The sequence below is a fragment of the Cryptomeria japonica genome, chromosome 11 (genome assembly GCF_030272615.1).
Source record: "Cryptomeria japonica chromosome 11, Sugi_1.0, whole genome shotgun sequence".
Lineage (NCBI taxonomy): Eukaryota > Viridiplantae > Streptophyta > Pinopsida > Cupressales > Cupressaceae > Cryptomeria > Cryptomeria japonica.
The window spans coordinates 20,850,905-20,871,344 of record NC_081415.1 but is presented as its reverse complement, the minus strand read 5'-3'; the positions used below and the strand labels follow the sequence as shown (position 1 = coordinate 20,871,344).

Below are 20,440 nucleotides of genomic sequence, written 5' to 3'. Positions count from 1 at the left end.
GCCGTTCATTGTAATTGACCGTTCATTGTAATTGAGGATGCTATATATACCCTCACTCATTTTCATTTTGTCATTAGAAAATAGGAGATTAGATGAGAGACTAGATATTAGAGGAGATATTAGATATTAGAGAGAAGAAAGTTATTTTGTAGCAAGATTGAGCATTGAAGAAAGAATTCCAAGCAATTGTTGTCTATGTTGGCTTTGGGATCAATAAAATATTGAAGTCATGGTGTTTTATTCCAATTCTTGTGGCTATCTTCATGGTTGTTTACTTTCTTGAATCATTCTCAGTCGAAGTAGTATTTAAGTTCGAAGGACTAAGTGTTGGGCTTGATCTTTGGTGAGATTCACGTTCCAAACCACTAGCTTCTTACTGATTGTAAGGACACCTTGTGTGGTCAACTGGAAATATTTGGATTGCTTAAACCTTCAATCATTATTGGATTATTGATATGTACCTTCATGGTAGTGTCTATGATTCTTGATGATTTGAAAATCAATAAATCACCTTAGAAGATCGCATCAATCTTATTAGAGTTGTAATTCCTTGGCAATACTGAAATTGGTCGAATCCTACCAAGTCTAGCCTACATTGAGTCATTCTTAAGATTAGATTAGAATCTATCTCTTGCAAACCCTACCTTTTGATCTTTTTGGGAATTCATTAGTATTAGGAAATTCTGTTCTTGCAAATTCGGATACGTAAGGCCCCTTGATGAAACAGCATTCACAACGACCACTGGTGCTTATCCACACGTAGAGACCCTACATCAAAGAACCTTGGAGTCATCCTGATTGATCCTTTTTCGCGACATCTTCAGCAATCAGAGGCTTTATTCAAGAGAGGATAGGGTACCCTTGGGTATTTTATTCTGTGTTAGGCAGTGTACAAAATACACGTCAACACAGTTCTATGACAGCAAATGAACTTTCTATCTTGTAGGTTTTTAATGTTAATATTATCTTGTCAAGTATTTACTGTTTGTATTGCCAAGTTGAAAGATAAAGGAAATCAGATTTTATGAACAGCAGTATCATTGGCTTTCTTATTTCAGTTTGGATCTTGTTTGTGTTTCTTTCATAGATATATGTTTGCTTTGAATGTTTGGGAAACAATCATATTGGAATATTGCTTGCAAATCCTTGGCAAAGCCTTGCATGCTAAATTTTACATCAGCAAGACAAAATAAATTAGTGGTAGACATGTCAGTGGTATTAGAGCCTATCTTTCTTGCCAACCTGTGTTGAACAATTATTTACGGTTGCATACCTTCTATGATTGAGAGAGAATAGAGGTAGTATAAGAGGAAGCAAAGGAAAACTCATTGGCAGCCCCCACAAGTTCCAGAAGGATAAATAACATTAGATGTCCTTGGGATACCTCAGAACACTACATGAGACATTGTTAATCCTACGTGGAACCGGTTAATATTGAGAGGGGGGGTGAATCAGTATTAAGACCAATTCAACTTAAACTCAAAATCAAACTTATTTCAGCTTATCTCAGATATGAAAATATCTCAACTTTTGTAATCAGATCTAATAACCTCTTTACCAGATTTGCTTAACACATTAATCAAATCATTTACCAATACTTTCACCACCAAAGTAATCATATAAACTTGATCAATTACCAATTCATTAACCTTATCAATAAGATCAAAAAATTTCTCAAACAACTTCTTATCAGTACCGGTAACCTCTGATAAACTTCTGATAAAACATCATAACCGGTTTCTCAGAAATAATGCATGAAATGAAATATAAACAAGAACATCACATGACACATTCCACACATGAACACCATAAGATTTTGACGTGGAGACCCAAATAGGGAAAAAACCACGGTGGGAGTTGGCACCCACAAATATTTGTACTCTTTCAAAGTACGCCCTATTAGGAGCTTAGCCTTGTTAGAAGCTTACAATACGTCAGTTAAGAGAAGACCCTATCAGGAGTCACCCGGTTAAGGGATTTGCCTTGCAACTCGATTAGGAGCTTGATGATCTGTTAGGATCAACCTCGTGAGAGGATTTAACACTCTTTTGAGAGCTGCCCTTTTAGGGGACTTAAATGATTAAGTCTGTTAGAACCTACCCGGTCAAGGGATTTAACTTGCTGCAACTGTTAGTGAACAACAGTAAGAAAATGATTTGTTTTCTTGCACTTCTCTGCTTGCTTGATCAAATCTAGTTATACACAACACTCTGCAACTCTCAGGCAGATTACACACTTCACATGGACGGCTTAACACATTTTCTAAGACCACCGACTCAATAAATATCAATTGTGTCTACATAAATAGCCATCTCAACTAGGTCGGCCACAAAACCTAATTACATCAAGAATTTATAATAAGATCACGAAAGATCATCGTAGATCGCTATCCAAATCATAACAACAAATTACAATGCAATATCAATAGTTGATTGATCATAACTCATCACGGAAATCCGATCTGTATCCTCAAAACACTCTCCAAAGCATTTCATTGGTTTCCAAGAAAATCTTCCTTGAATCGTGCTAAAACAGCTTTAAATCCTTCACGTGGGTTGTGCCGTGTTACCAACTTTAAGTGGACTCGCTGTTGATCACCGTCATAACATAAATCATTATCGGTTTGAAGATTTCACCAGTCCTTAAACCCTATTAAAACCTTAGCAAAACTTCATCAGAAATTGAAACACGCCTTTCGGTAATCATCACAAGTTCCGATTCTGGTCACATACATCTTTCCATGATACAAGTTCACCATCCAAACCGCAAATCACCAATCATTGCCAATCGATTAATCCAATCAAAACAATTCTGCTTTACCGGTTAAAGTCCTAATTCACAGACTTTAGATCATTGCTGGTAAACCCTGTCTTCCAGTAAACCAAATCACTTAGATGCTAAAACAAAACATCAGGAACATTAGTTGCCAGCAATGACAACACAAATAACTGATCATGTCATCTATTCATAGAATCTCAATCTCTTCATCACAAATGGACTTCTATCTTTTACTGGTGCAGTCATCCAACTTCAACTGTATGACCTGATCTGCATCAATTATGCCAAATGCCAACAGACATGGCAGACAAAGATAAGAGGAGAGCTAGTTCTTATTAGTCCCAACACTAGGATTGAGAGGAAGTTAGGCAGAATGACAAGCATGATGTCACAGCTTGTCATGCCCCACCTAAGGTTAATACAAATCGTAGCAGAAAAAGTGAACAAGTAAAGGAATAAGAAGCCAACCTAGGATTTAAGTGCAAATAATAAAAAATGACTAGTATATAACAAAGGGTGACCATAACAAGGGAGCAGCAATTAAATTATATTTACCAATGATAGGGCAGCAATTAGGAGAAGCAAACAACAATTAATAATGGCCGACTTCCTTCTTAATATAAAACAATTTGTATATAAGAGTAACAGTCCGATGGTTAAAAGACATCACCTTTTGGAAGAGACATGGCCATGGAAAAGCCTTCACCACCAGTTGAGGGATATATATATTGCAGATCGGCACTCAAGGGAGGGCATGAGGAAAATCAAACAGATCAGATATCATCATCTAATTTGCACTCATCGAGTAAAAGTAGAAGACAACTTTCATCAAAGAAATCACATCGGATCAGATATACTTAATGCAACAACAGACTATAACTGAGTAACCTGGAGATAACTTGTATTCTACAAGTATTGGGTATGCATTCTAATGATAATATATTCAATACACAATCTTTCACAAATATATTGAATATAGGAATAATAAGAGATGACATTCAATGTAGTTTCCTGACTTATTTATGAAATTACTTATTTCCCCAAACAAATAAGCATGTGGAGGCGAGTAAGGAAATAGAAGGAGGGAGAGTAGATACAAGATCCCCTTCTAAGTAGGCCACCCAATGATGGATGACTGACGTGTCTTCCATATGTGGGCCAAGGGGGTATTGCATTCTGCCCTTGGGCTTAGATAGGAGGGTTTTTGGGTGCCCTATTGTGGTTTCTTCTCCAATCTCTACAATGGTTGATTGTTGGAGAAGTCACAATCATAGACGAGTGAATAGGGTGACATGAATAGGGAGGGCAGAGACAAGCTTTCCCATTAGGTAGGCCATCCCAGGATGGATTATTGACGTGTCTACCACATGTGGGCCAAGGGGTGTGGTATCTGCCCTTGGGCTTAATGTGAGGGATGCTTTGGGCACCCTATCGTGTTTCTCTCATTCAACCCCAATTATGGTTGAACTCTAAAAATGAGCCATGGATGTTACATGTTTTGTCTAAATGGTAAAGATGATTATATATATATATATGTTTGACCCCTAACTCCTGTAGAAATAATTTGTCTTATGAATTAGGTTTCCAATATTGTCTAACATGATTACAAGACTTAAACCAGGATTTATCTTGCTTAAAACTTTTTTATTGGTAAAGTTATAACTCTAACTATATTATATTTCTTATTTTAATGGAACTTGTGATTTTAGGCAATCCCAAAATGGGACATTACGCAACTCTTGGGTAAGATTGGACCGAGCATTCCAAATATAACACAAAATAACAAACAGGGCAATCAAAACAATACACACAGTAGCCAAACATTTAGTGGGGAGAATAATTCCACAAATCAGCAGGGAAATAGTGAGAGGCAAACTATAGCAGTAGGTTCAACCGTAGTTCAAATTCCTTTCCAACCTGCTTTTATCTAGAGAGATGCATTATAGGTACTTCATGAGACCCCTCTACCATTGGTGGATGAGATTCAGAATGCCTATGTAGAGTATGACACCCTTCCTGAAGCTATTTAAAACAATCTGACTTTCAATGACTTCATGGATCAAAAGAAGAAAAGGGGTGGAGGTAGAACTGATCATAGAGGACCAACAGTTCAGAAGGACCTATAGTAGGCATTGGGCAAGGTTACACTCACTCATTTTGATGGTAGTGATAAGCGTAGAACTAGGGAATTGGTATAAAATTTGGATAATTACTTATCCGTCATACCTATGATTGAGGATGAGGCAATTAAGTTTGCCACTCTACATTTTGATGGAGTTGCTCATGAGTGGTGGTATCATGGATTTATCACCTTGGGCCATAGATCTATCATTACTTATAATGACTTCAATAGAAATCTCATTGAGAGGTTTGATAAAAAAGACCCTGAGATGCATTTTAGGGAGTTAGCTTAGCTAAAGCAATATGGTTTGATGGATTGCTTATATGGTAGAATTTTAGAGGCTTTCAGATGTGGTTTTTGGGATTACTGAGAGGAAAACTGAGAGGAAATTGGTAGTCTTCTTAGTGAGGGATACATGGAGCCACTTAGGGGGTGGATTAAGGTATTTGATCCTCCATTCTTGCATATCCTATGAAGAAGGCAAGAAGTATGGAGTGGGCTGCCCCAAAATCTAAATTTCAGTCCGTCTTTTTCAAACAAAAAGGATAATTTTTCTTTTCACAAAAGATTCCAATCAGCAAAAGAAATCAGTCACAAAACGTGATTGTGAGTTAATGACTTGAGGAAAAAGAATTTATGCTTCATATGCAAGGAGCCTTGGGCTTGAGGACATAAGTGTGCAACTAAAGGGAAGGTGAATCAAATAGAGTACTATTCAACCAAAGAATCATTAGCAGAAAAATTAAACCAGCAAATCGATTAATATGAAAAAGAACGAGAATAATCTTCAAATGAGTCTAACAAAGGACAAGAGAGTGATGGAGTACTTGCCTAACTCCCTAGTTTTCAGAAGAATGAGTCCCTATGTATTCAAGGATTGTTAAGAGGACAATGATTGGTTGCTTTGATAGATACAAGTGCTACTCATACTTTCATAGATGAGGGACTTGTAGCACATAGGGGACTTTAGACAAAGGATGCAGATGTTTTCAGGGCAATGGTTGCAAATGTTTTCACTATTACATGCACCAAAATGGTTCCACAATTGAACATGCAATTGGGGAACTGTAAAGTCAAGGATGATTTGTGTGGTGAGAATTTGTGTGGATGATTTCATTGAACGATGTACACACGTATATATAGAGGTTACAAGATGATGTTCTATAAATAGAACTAGTCGTTAAAGTGAAATCAAATAAGCTTAAAAAGCTAAATATAGCTTAAAAGGCTAAATAATAAAAAGCTAACTGAACAAGCTAAATAAATCGACTAAAAAGCTAAATAGCTAAATAAGTCGACAACTAAGATGATTGCTAAAAATAGAAGATGACCATTATAGAAGATATTAATATCATTTTAACAAATTGGTGATACAAATGCAATATTTGGAATACAGTTGCTATGTTTCGTTGGTGAGATAACACTTGATTTTCAAACATTGGAGCTGAAATTCAAATCAGAGGGTAAGAATGTGGTCTCGAGAGGAATGTCTAATGGAGGGCCATGAATAGCATCTTTCAAATGCATGGAGAGGGTATTTACGCATGATCAAATTGAGTGGGTATCAAAGTGTGTAGTGATGCTATGGTTCCAAAAGAGTAGAAGAGATCATTCAAGCTTTGACATTCAAGCTTTGCCATTCAAGCGAAGCAAGGTTTTCAATAGCACTCCTCCATGTAAGTCTCTTGACATGGGTATCAAGCATGTGATTGAGCTAGAGCAGCGAGCCAAGCCAAGCCAATTATCACCACACCATACATGCATCTTAAGAGGCACAAGGATGAGATAAAGAAAGCAATTAAGGAGCTTCCCGATATGGGCCATATTAGAAAGAGTAAGAGTCCATTTGCTTCTTTTGTTGTGTTGTTGAATGAGGATGGACAATGTGCATGTGCATAGACGACAAGGCATTGAATAAGAAAACCATTAAGAATAGGTACCCCATCCCACAAGAATATTTGTACTTAATTAATATCATGTCAATCACTTTGTTTCCATATTTTCTCTACACACCTACACTAGACATTTTAGCTCTCATCCACAATGTTTTCCGTTGGACTACCTTGGATATGGATCAATGTAGGTCAAGATGATGAAGATACCATTAACCATTTTTTTTCTCTTGAATATCTCATTAATTAGTAAGATTGTGTAATGCTATGATTCTCATTAAATATCGTTGTATACGGCGAAGATGAGGTCATTAATGAGCTACATGGAGCAGTCTATTTTTCCAAGATAGATTTGAGATTAGGGTGCCATCAAATCAAGGTCAGAGAGGAGGATATAGAGTAAACAACATTAAGGTGTCATTTTTGCCATTTTGAGGTCCTTTTCAAGCCCTCTGTTTTGAGTAGTGTACTTGCTACATTTACAATCATGCATGAACAAGATATTCAGTAAGTAGTTACACAAGTTTGTTTTGATATTCTTTGATGATATACTTATTTTCAGTAGTCCTGGGAGGAGCATTTGAGACATTTGGATAAAGTTTTAGGTATCCTTGAGAGTGAGTCATTGTTTGTTAAGGAGTCCAAGTGTGAGTTTGGGATGACAAAATTATTATATCTTGGGCACATAATCAGCTCTAAGGGTGTTAATGTGGATTGTGAGAAAATCAAAGCTATTTTTGATTGGCCTCTACCCACTAATCTCACACAGTTGAAAAGGTTTTTTGGCTGTTTGGCTTGTAAAGGAGGTTTGCCAAGGGGTTCTCATAGTTGGTTGCCCCACTTACAGATGTAACCAAAAAAGGGGCTTTTGTTTAGTTTGAATCAGTGCAGCAATATTTCGATCACTACAAGCAATCGACGAGTACATCTTGTTTTAGCCATTCCGGACTTTTCTAAGTGATTGGAGCTTGAGTATGGTGTTTAGTTGAAGGTATTGGGGCTGTCCTAATGCAAAACAAACACCCAATTGCATATGAGAGTTGGAAGTTGAGGGGAATTGAGAGGAGCTACTCCATGTATGATAAGGAAAGGTTAGCCATAATGCATGCATTGGCTAAATTCAGATGAAATTATTGATGTGTTTTTAATGACACCTTGAACATAGAATAAAATACCAAGAATTATATCCTCTCTTGAACAAGGAAACCTCCAATGCTAAACACTGTGATCAAACAAGGCAACCCCAAGTTTTACAATGCGACTTTATGATGGATAGACTTAGTGAAATGATGTGATATTGCTGGTAACACAAAGGACTTATGCTTTGCTAGAACTTGGAATACTTAAGTAACTTGGAAATAAAATACAAAAGAGAGTAGGATTGAAGAAATCTAACCTAAAATCCTAACAATGCAATAAATGATTGTTGACTTAGTGAAACCAAACCAAGCTTTCTTCACCATTAGGAAACAACTACACAAAGATTGTGCAGTCTCTTAAGGGTATGCAAATGATTTTAGAATCACTTATGCACATCAACACCATGAACAATGAGCATAGAGCAATTGAAGTTAAGCTTTCACTATGGGTTCAGACTAACAATGCACTACATTCCAAATGGTACGAACATATAGGCTTCACCATAAATCAACAATAAGATCTTCCATTCAACTAATCAACTCCATGTAAACAAATCTAAAACTTGAGAAGTAGAAACTTTGCAACATGTTGAAACTCATACAAAGATCCATCATATCTTCAATGAAAGCCATTTATTTATTTTGAGATAGTCTTGGCAACAATCTCTTATCTCCTCCTACTGCTACTTCTACTTTCTAATGCAATTGCTCTATTACTAATATTTTTTACAAATGAGAAGGCAAAGCCTTATATAGAGCTCTTGATTACAAATGAAGGGCCAAGATTGATTTGAAATCAACGACCAACATAATTCAAAGCAAATCTTGATTGGGGTTGTGTTGTGACGTATTCACACATTGCCCCATTGCAAATGGGGACCCTTGCTTTTTGCTTTCTAGGGTTTGTTTTCTAGGTCTTTTAGGGTTTTGTCTGTTAGCCTTTATCTTTCGAGTGTCGCCAGGGGGATCGCCTAGATAGCAGGTTCTGGAATTTGGCTAAGTCTGGAATGTCCTGATCCTGAAATTTGACTAAGTTTGGAAAAGTGAAGGATCCTCCAAAAACTAGATTTTGCAATATAACTCCTGGAGGTCTGAAACCACTCTCATACTTAAATGTTATATTCTATAGAATGATCCTAACGGAGAGTTCAAAAAGTCAAATTTCGCTCCCGACCCTTCAGAGGGTCCAAAGCGAATTTCGCTGCTGACCCTTCCAAAGGGTCTAGAGCGAAAATCAACCTAGGATTCATTTCTTGCCCTATTTGACCAAATTTTGATTTGCAAGGCATTTTGAAGTGAAAATTGGAAATGTTTGAAAACCTTGAAAAAATGATGGATTCTAGCTTGGAAGAAGAATTTCGCTCCTGACCCTTCCAAAGGGTCCAGAGCGAAATTCATCATAAACTTCATTTGCCACCTTGTTTGAGCTTGCAATCCGGTTCCTAGCCTTGAAAGTGATCTAACTTTGTCTTGTGAAATGGTTTGAAACTTAAAAGACTGAGTAGTTTAGCCTGGAATGAAGAATTCGCTCTTGACCCTTCCAGAGGGTCCAGAGCGAAAATCTTATTTGAGCTTATTTGTCACTAATTTTGGCTAACTTTTCTATGTGCAGGGTCTCTAGGAATGAAGATTGGACGTCGTTTGATGCATTTAAAGATTTGGAAGCATGCAAAATGATGAATTTTGGACAAGGAAGGCAATTTCGCTCCTGACCTTTCCAGAGGGTCCTGAGCGAAATTTTGAATAGCTCTCATCTTGCAATGAAAAAAGTCAAGTTTTGGGGCATGGATGAAACAAGGACAACTCCTTTACCCTCCGGAGTAGTTTCAACTTAAAAGAATAAAGGATTTTGCCTAAAACCAAAATTTCACTCCTGACCCTCCCAAAGGGTCGAGGGCGAAAAAACGTAAAATCACACTTTTCCTCCTAAGTTGAATAAAACTAAAGTCTGGGATGCAATGAAAGAGCCTATTTGGAGTGCCTTGAAGAGGTTTTTGAACTTTGAAAATGAAAATTTTGAGCCCAATTGTGAATTTCGCTCCTGACCCTTCTAGAGGGTCCAGAGCGAAATCCCCCTAAACGCACTATTTCCTTCAAAATTTTGATGAGATAACTCAGTGGTGCAAGGAAATGGATCCTGGAGATCGATTTGGAAGAGTTTTATGATCAAGCCAAGGTGGATTATGACCTAGGATAAAAAATTCGCTCCTGACCCTTCTAGAGGGCCCGGGGCGAAATCCACATTTTCACCTAATTTCCTCCTGTGAAATACCAAAATTTGAAATGCAAGACTTTAATTAGGTATGAATTCACCCTCCAGGAGATTTTGGAGTCAAGGTATGAGATATTCAGGACTAAATTGAGCAAATCGCTCCTAACCCTCCCAAAGGGTCCAAGGCAAAATCATTAGCAAACTTCATTAGGCCTTGATCAAATGTTGATATTCTCCAGTTTGTACTAAATCGCCAAATTTGCTAAATTCAAAACATTTGGGAGGATTAAATTAAATTCGCATTAATTAAAGGCATTTTTAATTTAATAAATTAATTTTTAGGCCTTGAAATAATTAAAAAATTCACCTTGGGGGCACTAAAATTAATTTTTTTAAATTAAAAAATGCAAAATGAGCGCTCAAAATCATTATTATGCCTTTATAGGCAAGTCGGCCACCTTTTTAAGGAATTTTTATTTGTTTTTACCCCTTATTTGCCAAGTCGGCCTTGAAGGGATTAGGGTGAGCGCTCTATAGAATGGGGGAGTGTTGCTTCAAGTTTCAAATCATTCATTCATCCCTTCTAAATGTGAATTTCAAGAGCAGATTGGAGGAGCAAATTCTGGCAGACTGGAGCGAATTTCTTGCTAAGATTGGAGGAAAATTTCCAGAAATTGTTGAGTGGTTGGAGGCTAGTGGAAGGCGAAAAGGCTAATTGAGGCATATTTCATCCAAAAGAAGGCCAGAAATTCAATCTTTTTCCTACAAATTTTGAGCTTCTTTCTTCCATTTTTTCAAGGTTCATAGTTAAGCATTCAAGGAGGAGGTATGAAGAATCATTTTTTTTGAAGTTCTTATTCAAGACTTATTGTGATTTCATAGCAATTTTGTAAAGTCTAAGTCTTGAAAATCCAATTTCCATTCATAATTAATTTGAAAATGTATAATTCTTGATTTATCATGTCTTTTTCAAATTAATATCTTAAAGTTATACCCTTGAAAGCTCTTAAATTTCATGCTTTAAGGTTTGATGCTCAAAGACTAACTTTAATCTGTTGTGTAGGCATCAAATGGCGACTCCAGAGTCGGAAGATCAACTACTTGGCGGACCCTCATCAAAGAAGATCAAGTCAGAACAAGGACGACCTCCTCCTGTCTAGCATCGACAAGGACGGCCTTCTTCGGTCAAGCATCATTAGGAATAACCTCTTCCAATCCAGCATTCCAAGGCGAGGTACATCATCATCCTGCACATCAAAGACAAAAGAAGTCAGAGCAAGGGTTTGTTGAAGAAGCAGAGAGTTTCAGATGAATTAATTAAAGCTAGCTTCTCAGCATCATCGAATTGGATATCTATCAAGTTGCACGTATTAGACAAGGTGGCATCCTAGTCATCACTCCTCCAGTCAGGTTGGTCCACCTCAGCATGTCCAGATTCAATGTACCTGACTCATTAAAGGTGGCACAAACTTCAATGTACCTACCCTAACTATCCATTGGTCGAATATTCCAGAGAAGACGTGTCCAATTAATACAATTATTTCATTGGTCAGAATTGAGTTTGTTGTAACAAACCCTAATTAGGGTTTTCATTGTAGAATCTTGGCCATTGATCTCAAATTGATCTTAGCCATTGAATTGTATTAAGGGCACTATATAAGCCCCAACTCTTCATTTGTAAAGGCTAATAGAAAGTAGTTAGTGAATAGTGGAAAAATAGTGGGTAAATAGTTAGTGAATAGTCAGTTAATAGTATAGCAATTAGAGTAGAGTAGAGAGAGAAGGCAAAAATTGTTGCCAAGATGTTGTAAAAGACTTGTAAAACTTCATTGAAGAAATGGTGAAATCTATGGGTCGATTCAACAATTTGCATGGTCTCTATACTTCTCAGTTTTGATTTCATGTTATTAGATGAGTGGAAGAAATGCGTTTGATTGATGGTGAAATTCGTATATCCATACTACTAGCAGTTTGTTGATTGCAGACTTGCCTTGCGTAGTCAACTGGAATCATTCAGCTTAAGCTTAACTTCAATTGTCGCTTCTTCATTGATATGCATCAGCCTGATGGTGTCTATGCTTGTAGTGATGATCTGAACATCATAAAGCTTTCCTCCGAAGATCGCACTAACCTTGTGGAGATGGTCCTGGGATGTCAAAACAAGACTTAGTTAGAATTTCAGCAAAGATCAATCATTGCTCCTACATTTCTTAGTATCAAAATTAGATCCTTTCCTCGACCTCGTCCTTTTTCCTTTTTTTCAAATCTAAGCCAATAAAATCTTGTGATTGTAGCAAATTAGACGTTTAGGTCATCAAGTGTAAGTCCCCTTGTGATTCTAGCAAAATCACATCATACCACAGAGAGCTTATCCACACATAGAGATCCTACAGCAAAGAACCTTGAAGTCATCCTGATTGATCCTTTTCATGACATCTTCAGCATTCGGAGACTTTATTCAAGAGAGGATAAGGTACCTTTAGGTATTTTATTCTGTGTTCGCATGTGCATGAAAAACACATCAACAGAATTGGCGCTAGGAGGGCTGAGCATTATCATGCTGTAAGCAGTTAGACTGCAGATCCTATCAATTCAATCTGCAAGGAGTTATCCAGGACTTTTGTCCCTCCTCCCGCGCTCAACAGAATTGGCGCTAGAAGGAGGGTTGAGCATTATCATGCCGTGAGTAAATGAAATCGAGATCCTAATTCGCAAGGAGTTATCCAGAGCTTTTTACCCTCCTCCACGCTCGATAGAATTGAAGCAAAAGAAAGGTGAGCGCATACGAACTCTTGAATCCAAGGAAGATCAGTGGAAAGCCTTTTCTCAAACACTCGACGGAAGTGATACAAAGAAGGAAGGTGATCGTTGGGTCGTCAGTTGGACTTACAAAACAAGGAATCAAGCTGGAACCAGTTGAACGTTCAAGTTGAATCTGAGATATTCAAGATCTCTCTTATTCCAGAAAAACCAAAAAATCCAAAAAAAAGTGAAAAATAGAAAATCCAAAAACAAAGGTGAAAATAGAAAATCAAAAAAAATCAAAAAAATGTAAGATTTCTCAATGGAGCGGCAACAGTTTCACGAGGAGCAACAAGTTGACTTTCCTGAACTTTGGTGGAGATTAGATACATAGCTTTATCCATGCAGATTGTCCGAGTTTGCAAGACCAAGGCAGTGTCGAGTTCACGAGACAAAGGAGCATGATGAAATGCATTGCTTGAAGTACTTATCAAGGATGGAATCAGCAGCGTAGGGAAAAATCTTCTTTTGGGATGTCCCCAGGCCAAAAACAGAAGAAGGCAGCTTCAGTGTCCCAAAGAGCAAGGATCCTCTTCTAAGCTTCTTGTGGATGATCGAGAGTTGGCTCATTTTGAATGGTGAAATGTGTTTAGAGAACACATTACTACCATTGTGGTGTAGAATTCACAACTCACCTCACTCTGAATTTACTTGCTCAGTATGTGAAATGGCTATCAATCAAGTCAGAAACCAGTTTGGAATGCCAACTTTGTCCGAGGAAGAATGTATTATTAACAGATCTTGGGGTGCACATCTTGCAATTGAATTCAAGAGAACCTATGAACAGGACATTGCTCCAACATTTGATTGTGAGAAGGATCAGTTGCAGGTTGACGATACAAATACACCTGATGATCAATGTATAGATAGCTTGCCATGCCTTGCACCTGAAAAGGAATACCATGAAACAAAAGTTGAAGAATCAGTTCAGAATACTCAAGCAGTGATAAAGGAAGATCGAGGAGTTGAACAAGCAATTAAAGGAGAAGATGACTCATTCCTTGAAGAATTCTCATTTATGCTACAAAAGGAGATCCTTGAGATTGAACAACGGGAGGTTTCAAATGGCCTCATTGAAGAAGACAATCAAGTTGAGATGTTGAACAAAGAGATACAAATCATCATAAGTGAGCCCAGGTATGAAGAACAATTCAAAGGGGCACTTGAAGATTTCATCACCATTATGCTATTTGAGGAAGTGTTGAAGGATCTTATAGAAGAAGTACAAATGGAATCACTGCCAAAATTTTTTCAAGATAAGCAAGTTACTGTGAGTGATAAGATCCGTCATCAGCTCCGACCTCCTGAGACTATGCTTGAAGAAGAAATGCCACCAGAAATTATATTTGATCGACTAGAGGAAATGTTTGAGGCTCAATCCATCAGGGAGTGCTTGGTTTTTGAAGATATGCTAACAAAATTTCATGAAGATGCCTGGTTTATGCAAGATATCTCAGTAAAAATAGAGAATCTTGAGCTATTCGAAGGGGTGCTGAGCTTGTTTCAAGAGGAACTTCCAAATCAAGATCAACATACTACAAATGCTCGTGGAATGATTCATCATCAATGGCGACCTCCTGAAGCGACTGGTGACCTTGCTTCCGACAATACAGTTCCGTCTGAGCCTAAAATATGCCAGGTTGTCTTTTTCTTTAATCCTAGCCTTGAAAGTTATTATGATTTTGATTATGGGGATTTTGGGAAAACAACTTGCATCTGGATTGATCATGGTCCTAACGAATTACCTCAGTTGATCATTTTGAGTGAAAATTTGCCTGAGTATGAGAGATGCATGGTGAGAGCTTGCTTTTCTGTGTTTAAGGATGAATTTGCCCGACTGAGAACCATCACGTTTGCCATGCTCCTGTTGCACAACCTGAGAAATCATGTGAAGTCATGTATATATTTTGCTTCTTTGAGTCATGTTGAGTCTAGGAGTCTTGTATATAGGTTTAGAGTAGGTTTTCTTTTCGTGTCTTTAGTTAGAGGTCTTTTTGAGCCTTGTTCTTAATTTGCCTTGAGTCAGTTGACTCATGATCTTGAGTGGCTCAGTTTGCTTTTGGTGTGTGCTTTAGCTTATTTTTCCTTGGGTCAGTCTGTCGGTCGTTTGCTTTAGTTTAGGTGTCTTGAGTGGGAGCCTCCATCTTGTGAGAAAGGCGTTTGTGTTGTTGCTCACACACTAGCAATATCCTGGATCTTATGTTAGACTCATTTCTTAGATATCTATTCATGAAGTGCTCGAAATCCGAGGTTGTTCCTCTCCAGCTTTATCATCTGATCAGGACTTGTACTTGACCCGGAAGGGAACCACTTTCTGTGTCTTGATGCCGACATCTGTTGATTACTATATCTTTACACATTAATAGACTCCGAGTCATTATGGTTTTCAGGCAAAGCTGTGATTAGTGAAAAATCTAAAATCTGGCTTCAGTGCCAACGCAATCCTCAAACCCTAGTAAGCTTCACTGCTTACAAGCCAAAGGAATTGACGGAATGAAAAAGCAATATCAAAAGGAAAAAATGAGAAAATGAAAGAGAAAAATGAAGAAAAAAAATAAAAATGAAATGAAATGAAATATCAAAATTGGCTAATGGGAATATACGGATAACTCCATCGGGGCTATAGACGCCTGGTTGGCAATGGAGCAATGTTCGTGAGCTTGTGGCGATAACCTCGTCGGGACTATGGACATCTGACTGGCAGCGAGGCTCTATCCAGGATGCTTTTGAGGTTCAGATAAACTACGTAGCCGATCATAGGGGAACCTGAAGGTCATATTTGTCTTGTTGAGAGGAATGAATACACTTGCACACACCTGGGTAATCAAAGACTAAGTGTCTAGATCTGGTCAAAGATTTTCCTTCCACTTTGAGTACATTTTCTAATCTCTTGATGAGCTAGGTTGAATTTTCCAGAGGTTCTAGGTGTCGATTGAGTCTTTATCTCTGAAATGTTCAGGAACATTTATTCAAGGTGGCACTAGATGTTGTGACGTATTCACACATCGCCCCATTGCAAATGGGGACCCCTGCTTTTTGCTTTCTAGGGTTTGTTTTCTAGGTCTTTTAGGGTTTTGTCTATTAGCCTTTAGCTTTCGAGTGTCGCCAGGGGGATTGCCTGGATAGCAGGTTCTGCTTGAGTTAGGCCAAGTTGGTGAGTGATGAAGTTTGGAATGCCCTGATCCTGAAATTTGGCTAAGTCTAGAATGTCCTGATCCTAAAATTTGACTAAGTCTGGAAAACTGAAGAATCCTCCAAAAACTAGATTTTGCAATATAACTCCTGGAGGTCTGAAACCACTCTCAAACATCCTGAAAGTATATATGGAATATAACTTAAAGTATAACTTAAATGTTATATTCCATAAAATGATCCTAACGGAGAGTTCAAAAAGTCAAGTTTCGCTCCTGACCCTTCCAGAGGGTCCAAAGCGAATTTCGTTCCTGACCCTTCCAGAGGGTCCAAAGCGAATTTCGCTCCTGACCCTTCCAAAGGGTCCAGAGCGAAAATCAACCTAAGATTCATTTCTTGCCTTATTTGACCAAATTTTGATTTGCAAGGCATTTTGAAGGGAAAATTGGAAATGTTTGAAAACCTTGAAAAAATGATGGATTCTAGCCTGGAAGAAGAATTTCGCACCTGACCCTTCCAAAGGGTCCAGAGCGAAATTCATCATAAACTTCATTTGCTACCTTGTTTGAGCTTGCGATCCGGTTCCTGGCCTTGAAAGTGATCTAACTTTGTCTTGTGAAATGGTTTGAAACTTAAAGATTGAGCAATTTAGCCTGGAATGAAGAATTCGCTCCTGACCCTTCCAGAGGGTCCAGAGCGAAAATCTTATTTGAGCTTATTTGTCACTAATTTTGGCTAACTTTTTTATGTGCAAGGTCTCTGGGAATGAAGATTGGACATTGTTTGATACATTTAAAGATTTGGAAGCATGCAAAATGATGAATTTTGGACAAGGAAGGCAATTTCGCGCTCCTGACATCTTTTTTGGCGTGTCGGGTTTGTGTCTTTTTGTGGCAGTGATCATGGATTCTTTTTTGCACCAAGGGACGGCTTTGGTGAAAGTACTTCCAGACATAATAATCGATATGATTCTTACCATGCTTTGTTGGTTTATAACTTTATAATTTTGTCCACAAAAATTATTCTGATGGGTTTTCACAAATTTTTTTCTCTTCAAAAATTCTGGGAGGGTTTTAATAATTTTTATCCTTAAAAAATTATGTTGTGTTTTACTGTTTTACCTCAAAAACGAAGTTTTGTATTCTGATCTGTGCCTTGGATTTCTGTATGTGGGTTTTGGTCTATTTTACACCTCAAAAATTGTGTCTAGTTTTGATCGATTTTATCTCCTCAAAAATTGTGTCTGTTCATCTGTAATTCATGATGTTCGCATGGGATTCCGGGTTTTCTTTGATTTTTAACCTCAAAAATCATGGGTACAAGTGTTCCTGTCTTAGGGTTTTTACCATTTGTTTCGAAAAAAAAACGATGCTTTGTAATCTTCAGTTTCAGGTTTTGGTGATGTTTTCCTCAAAAGTCGTGGCTTCTTGCAATCTGTTTTGGGGCATCATGCTCATCTGCAAACATTTGTGGACGATTTGTGTTATCCAAAAGTTCTTTAGATTCTAGGAGGGTCAATTGCTGGCTCATCTCAGTGATAGGGTTAGTGGTAGGCTCTTGTCGCAGGACATTCTGAGAAGAAGTGGGCAGCCTTCTCTGTTTTTCTCTAGGTAGTGAAGACGATGACCATTAAGGGAGGGTATTAGAATAATATCTTATACTATTTGTTAATGGTCATCTTAGTGTAATTAGTTAGTTTCTTATTTTGTCTTCAGTTATCGTTTGTTTCTTTATAGAAACATCGATCTTGTAACTCTATAAATGATCTTTCGATCATTCATTCAATACATTCACTTTACTAATTACCTGTGTAATAGCGAGAACTTGGACAAGCAATTCACTGAATTATCTTTTGAACCTGCACTATCATTCTGTCTGAAAGTTAAGTCATTATGCTGGTATGCTAATCTAATGAGTTCAACTGCTGTATGCTGGGTACTGATGATTAGGAATTTGTCTAAACACATATATCTCACGGTTGAACTGCAATGGTTTGATGTTTAACATGCTTTTTTTGAGGTTTGTTCTCTCTGCATAACTATTTTGGATGTCTTTATAGTTTACCCAGCTATGGGTTAAGGTACTATTTGGTTTTTTTCAGACTTTGGTATTCATCTACAGTATATGTATCAAATTTTTGAATTCTAATCCGTCGGGCATTATGAATCTTTTGTAACAACACAGAATTTTGGTTCTTCACAGTAATTTTTTGTCCATAAGCCTGCTTAGATTTTGTTTCATGCTCCAGCAGGCCATTCAAACTCTGTACAGCTGTGTTTCTCCATACTATAATGGATTGTCTGTTGCTGATTATAAGAAAAGTGAATACTTAATTTTTCAGTATATTGCAAGAAACTCTTGGAATGTTAGTTGATAAGAAAGTTGGTTCTGGGTAAGAAAGCCAATGACCATACTTCAAAAATAATATTATTACAAATTCCATTCAAAGTTTGTTAAGTTGCTTTTTCTATAAATTACAATAAATTGTAACTTGTGAGTTTGGTGGCAGATTTGGACATGTGTACCACAATCTTCAACCACGGGTGACAAGGACTCTTCTTCATGCATTCCTTGATCCTAAGAAGGCATTGACCCAACACTATGGTGCTATTCAAGGCCTTGCAGCTATGGGACCTAGTGTGGTATTTGATCACTTCCCTGACACACGGTGCTATTTTTTGTTTATCTTTTCTTCTTGATTTTTATCAGGTGCCTTGAAGCACCGGTTTGACATTTGTGGTTTAAAACAATAATTTTTTTTCTTGTGGTGTGATAATAGGTCCCTCCAAAACTTGTTCAAGTTGAAATGCCAATCGAGTCTGTACCACCTAGATTGCATATAATGGTTTATATTTTTTGAGGAGTATTTCTTAATCCTATTTTAAAATGTCAGGTGCGCTTACTGATATTGCCAAATTTGGAACCTTACTTGAAACTACTAGAAACAGAGATGGTACTTGAGAGTCAGAAAAATGAAATCAAGCGTCACGAAGCTTGGCGTGTGTATGGTGCTTTATTGGTAATGTTTTCTAGTGCATTACAAATGACAAAAACAAGAGAGACCCACGTCTTGAAATGTTATGATTTTTCAGGAAAGGAATTGACATTATTTCTTAAGAGTTGGTGTGTGATGAGTATTTTCCCACCATGTTTTTTTAAAATCAATCAGTAATGCACATGGGAAGGTGAAAGGAAATTTTGCCTAAACTTATTTCTTCTCTTCTAATTTTAGATTTTTTGTTTTAATTACATGACCCTTCTAACTTAAGGTTTCATCGTTTTACTATGTGCTTGCTCTCTTTCAGCAAGCTGCAGGTCGATGCATATTTGAGAGGGTAAAATTGTTTCCAGGTCTTCTATCTTTACCTGTCCGGTCTACACTAGAGAGTTCTTTAAAAGTGGCGACAACATTGGATCCTGGTAAATATAAGATTTGATTCTGACTACTCATTTTCTTGCTGGATCCTGTGTATCTCTCTTATTCATTCTTGTCAATGGATTGCGATTCCTCCCAGATACAGCCAAAGGCATTGTTTCTCCGGGAAATCTGTCAAGCACATTAAGAAAGCGCAAAGTTGGTGAAGTTTTTTCTTCACAACAGTCGTCAAAGATCTTGTCTGAATCTTTGGCTGATTCTATTGGAGCTGCATCTGAAGGTCAAGCCAATGTCAATCTAGGGGAGTCGGCTCTTGTTAGGGCCACTGGACAAAATTCTGATGAAAATGTAACAGGTAGCAGTAGAAGGGAAAAGGGATTGCTGAACAAGAGTGAAAGGGTTGGGAGTGTTCTTGCTCAGGCGTGGAAAGAAGATGCTGATGCGGGGCAACTATTAGCCTCTCTTGTTGATTTGTTTGGGGAAGGCATGCTGATGTTCTTCGCTTCAAGAGAGATGTCACTTTTCTTGTAAGATCCAAAAGTTCATGTTTCTTCCAATTTATCTAAATGCATCCAGAAGTAGATTTTTCTCCACGCTTTTGACGCTCACTACAAATATTTACGAATATGGAGTATGGCTACTTTCTGAAATTTATTTATAATTTGATAAATCATTTATCGTGCACTCCATGTTATATTATGTATGAAACTGACTAATGAGGCATGCTTGAAGATTACAACCTGATTGAGATCAATTCTTTTGGTAAAACTATGTGATATATTTGATTGCTTTATATTTCAAGAATTGCACTTAATGTCTGGAACTGGTTCGGAATATTTGATGACGAACTTTTTAGTCATACTCACAGATGAGGCTTTTTCGATTACTGAGAAGCTTGGAAAGTCTTCATTTCTAGTTTGGAAGGAATATGAAACCCATCTCGATATTTTGTATTTTGTTTGCAATCGATGTAAATAAAAATATTTT

The 20,440-nt window shown here is 37.5% G+C and overlaps 1 protein-coding gene across 6 annotated transcripts in view; it reads left to right on the top strand.

The window, feature by feature from the left end:
- LOC131049518 (transcription initiation factor TFIID subunit 6) overlaps window positions 1-20,137 on the top strand; it is a 69,406-nt gene extending 49,269 nt beyond the window's left edge. For all 6 annotated transcript variants that reach the window (XM_057983595.2, XM_057983591.2, XM_057983594.2 and 3 more), the window contains 4 exons: window positions 18,587-18,719; window positions 18,971-19,096; window positions 19,383-19,497; window positions 19,593-20,137. In XM_057983595.2, coding sequence (XP_057839578.2) covers window positions 18,587-18,719; window positions 18,971-19,096; window positions 19,383-19,497; window positions 19,593-19,984 — 766 coding nt within the window. In that variant the 3' untranslated portion in view covers window positions 19,985-20,137. The remainder of the gene's footprint in view (window positions 1-18,586; window positions 18,720-18,970; window positions 19,097-19,382; window positions 19,498-19,592) is intronic.
- The last annotated feature ends 303 nt before the right edge of the window (window positions 20,138-20,440 follow it).